The sequence below is a fragment of the Entelurus aequoreus genome, linkage group LG13 (genome assembly GCF_033978785.1).
Source record: "Entelurus aequoreus isolate RoL-2023_Sb linkage group LG13, RoL_Eaeq_v1.1, whole genome shotgun sequence".
Lineage (NCBI taxonomy): Eukaryota > Metazoa > Chordata > Actinopteri > Syngnathiformes > Syngnathidae > Entelurus > Entelurus aequoreus.
Window position 1 is genome coordinate 15,014,719 of NC_084743.1, and position 3,477 is coordinate 15,018,195.

The following is a 3,477-nucleotide window of genomic DNA, read 5'->3' on the forward strand; positions in this document are numbered from 1 at the left end:
TCCACTGTCACACATCCTTCCTTCTGGACCGAACTGTATTTTTGAGGTGTGGTCTTCATGGTCCCGCTGTTTATGTTGCAGACAAATGTAACAATACTTTGAAAGATACTAAATCTAATACAATATGTCTTAATATTTAGGGATGGGTACAGTTCACGTTTGAACCGATACCAGTATTCAACAGTATCAGTTTAATACATATTTATTTTTGATAATAAAATGTCATTTTTTTATTGCAACATTTAAAATGAGCGGATTAGGATAACTGCTGTCCAGTTGTGTTATTATCACCTTGTTGAGTATCATTTGCAGGTATGACACTGTGTTGCAGCTGCAGTTGCAAGTCCAAGACGTTAGATGGCAGTAGTGTATAGCTTATGGAGTGTTGGCTAGTTTTTTGCTGTCTGTTGCGCCCTACAAAGTGGTAATACTATAAGTTGTGTATTTAATACATGTGCATCTTAGTTGTAGTTTGATTACTAAATTTGGAGGCGTTCAAATCGCCATGTAAAACCGCTAATGCTAATTAGTAGCATGTCAATAGCAAAGCCAGGAAAAGTGTAGCTTTACTCATGTAAAGGAGCATTTTTTAAATCCATTTCTTTGTTGACATTGACATTTTTTGAGCTAGTTTAATTTTGTCATAGCTTTTTTTCTGTGTAATGTTATAATCCCGGATGTAGCGGTGAGAATCTGTTTTGGCACCAAACGATTCGATTCGATTCCGATTCTTGGGGGTGACAATTCGATTCAGAATTGATTCTCGATTCAACACGGTTCTTGGTTCAAAATGATTCTTGCAATGTGTTATTTGGTATAATAATTACAATGAAACTTTTCCAAATCAGGTTACAGGTTAGAAAGCTCCTTCTGGTTGCATGTAAATGGCCTAAAAACTTATTAAAATTTTTTTTATATGTAAAAAAATAAATAAATATATATATATATATATATATATATATATATATATATATATATATATATATATATATATATATATATATATATATATATAATAATGCATTAGATTTTATATCGCGCTTTTCTGTTATTAGATATATACATATATTTATATATATATATATACATTTATAAAACAAATAAATAAATAAAATAAATACAAAAAAATAAAATATATATCTATATAAATATATGTGTATATATTCATACAATATATATATTTAAAAAAAAAAATATATATATATATATATATATATTTAAAAAAAAATTATATATATACAAATACATATATATATTTATACAATATATATATTTAAATAAAATAAAATATATGTATATACATATATATATATATACACACACATAAATATATATGTAAATGTTTTCATATATGTGTAGATGTGTATATATGCATGTATATATATATATACATATACACATATACATATATATATACATAAATATGTGTATATATATATATATATATATATATACATAAATATATATATATATATATATATATATATATATATATATATATATATATATATATATATATATATATATATATATATATATATATATATATATATATATATATATATATATATATATACATATATATATATAAATAAATAAATAAATAAATATATATATGGGTTCAATCCCCACCTTCTACCATCCTAGTCACGTCCGTTGTGTCCTTGGGCAAGACACTTCACCCTTGCTCCTGATGGCTGCTGGTTAGCGCCTTGCATGGCAGCTCCCGCCATCAGTGTGTGAATGTGTGTGTGAATGTGGAAATACTGTCAAAGCGCTTTGAGTACCTTGAAGGTAGAAAAGCGCTATACAAGTATAACCCATTTATCATTATTTATATATATATATATATTTTTTAAAACTTTTTTAAAAATGTATTTAAATATATATATTGTATATATATATATATATATATATATATATATATATATATATATATATATATATATATATATATATATATATATATATATATATATATATATATATATATATATATATGTTTTACTTTTTTTAAATATATATATATATATACATATATATGTATATATTTTTATTTTATTTTATTTTTTTATTTATTTTTTTATATACACTGGGATGTGTTTGTTTTGTCTATGGAATGTGTCGCAGCCCCCCCCAAAAAATGGAGCCGCGGGGCCACACTTTGGACACCCCTGCATTAAAACCATGTGGCATTATGCATGTTAGTTTTTTGTCAGACTTGGAGCAGGAAACACCAACTCGGGACGACTGCATGGTTGTGTTTACTGGAAAGAAAGTTCAGCCTGCATTGAGTTCCCACATGGACACAACAGCATCAACACAACAGCATCCACAACTTGCATCAACATTTCAGTCACTATAAAAAATTCATTTCAAAGGAAAAGGAATAGTTTGATCAGCACTAACGTAGTGCATAGAGCATGTTGTTTATTCTCGGGGGAAAATGTACACAAAAAAGTTGCGATTTTTCCTCTTTCTTTTCTTTTTTTCTTACAAATACCCGACAATAACGACAAGGAAATGTTCAATGTTCAGCCTTTTTCTTCCAGGTTCAGTCCATCTCGTTGTCAACACACATGACATTTGAAAAATAAACAAACCAAAAAAAAAAAAAAACCCTTAACTTATTTTTCGCAAATCGTGTCCTTTCGCCACCGGGTAGCGTCCGAGGTTACATATCGATGTCGCCGTCGTACGCCAGGGTCAAAGGCTTCTGTGGCGGAGGAGAGGTCTTTGTGGGCTGGGCGGGCTTGCTGGAAGAATGAAATAATACCAAAAAAAAAGGAGAGAAGAGAAGAAAGCTGACAGGGCGTCTGATTAGTTGCCACAAGGCCTCCCACGTGACATCAGTCTTTACCCAGGATTCCATTATGTGATAGCGGCGGCAGACTACAGGCGGAATGTTGTGAGGTGTATCAGTCATACTTGACAGGCCGGTGAAAACAGATGGTTAGGAATGGTTGCGCCTGCTGGCGTCTATAATACTCGACGGCGTATGCAAAGTCTGCAGCAAGTAATGGAGTACATACCAGACCAGGAAGGAGGATGCAATAACCAAGAGTATTAAGATGAATCCCACGGCGGTGACGGCGTAAACCCACAGCTTTACTCTTCCATCTGTGCAATGAGAGTCAAAGTTTTACACATTTATTTGTCTTGCAGGAAGAAATATCATCACTTTTCCCTAAGACCTGGAAGAAAGAAGTAGATTTGACGTACAATTGAAGGGAAAAATGCCCTTTTTATCATTCGCAATCCTTACGTGAGACAAGAACACGTGTGTTTTGTTTTTGTTTTATGCATTCTAACTCATAAATGCTGTAAATGCTGGCAAAAGTCAGCTGACTTGATTCAAAAATGATTCTCGCAATGCGTTATTTGGTGTAATAATTACAATGAAGCTTTTTCAAATCTGTTTAAAGGTTAGAAAGCTCCTTCTGGTCGCATGTAAATGGCCTAAAAACGTATAAAACA

The 3,477-nt window shown here is 30.8% G+C and overlaps 1 protein-coding gene across 1 annotated transcript in view; it reads right to left on the reverse strand.

Moving 5' to 3' along the window:
* Positions 1–2,121: 2,121 nt before the first annotated feature.
* thsd7ba (thrombospondin, type I, domain containing 7Ba) overlaps positions 2,122–3,477 on the reverse strand; it is a 517,449-nt gene continuing 516,093 nt past the window's right edge. Inside the window, exons 28-29 of the mRNA XM_062067490.1 lie at positions 3,033–3,120; positions 2,122–2,756 (exon numbers count right to left, since the gene is read on the reverse strand). Coding sequence (XP_061923474.1) covers positions 2,675–2,756; positions 3,033–3,120 — 170 coding nt within the window. The 3' untranslated portion in view covers positions 2,122–2,674. The remainder of the gene's footprint in view (positions 2,757–3,032; positions 3,121–3,477) is intronic.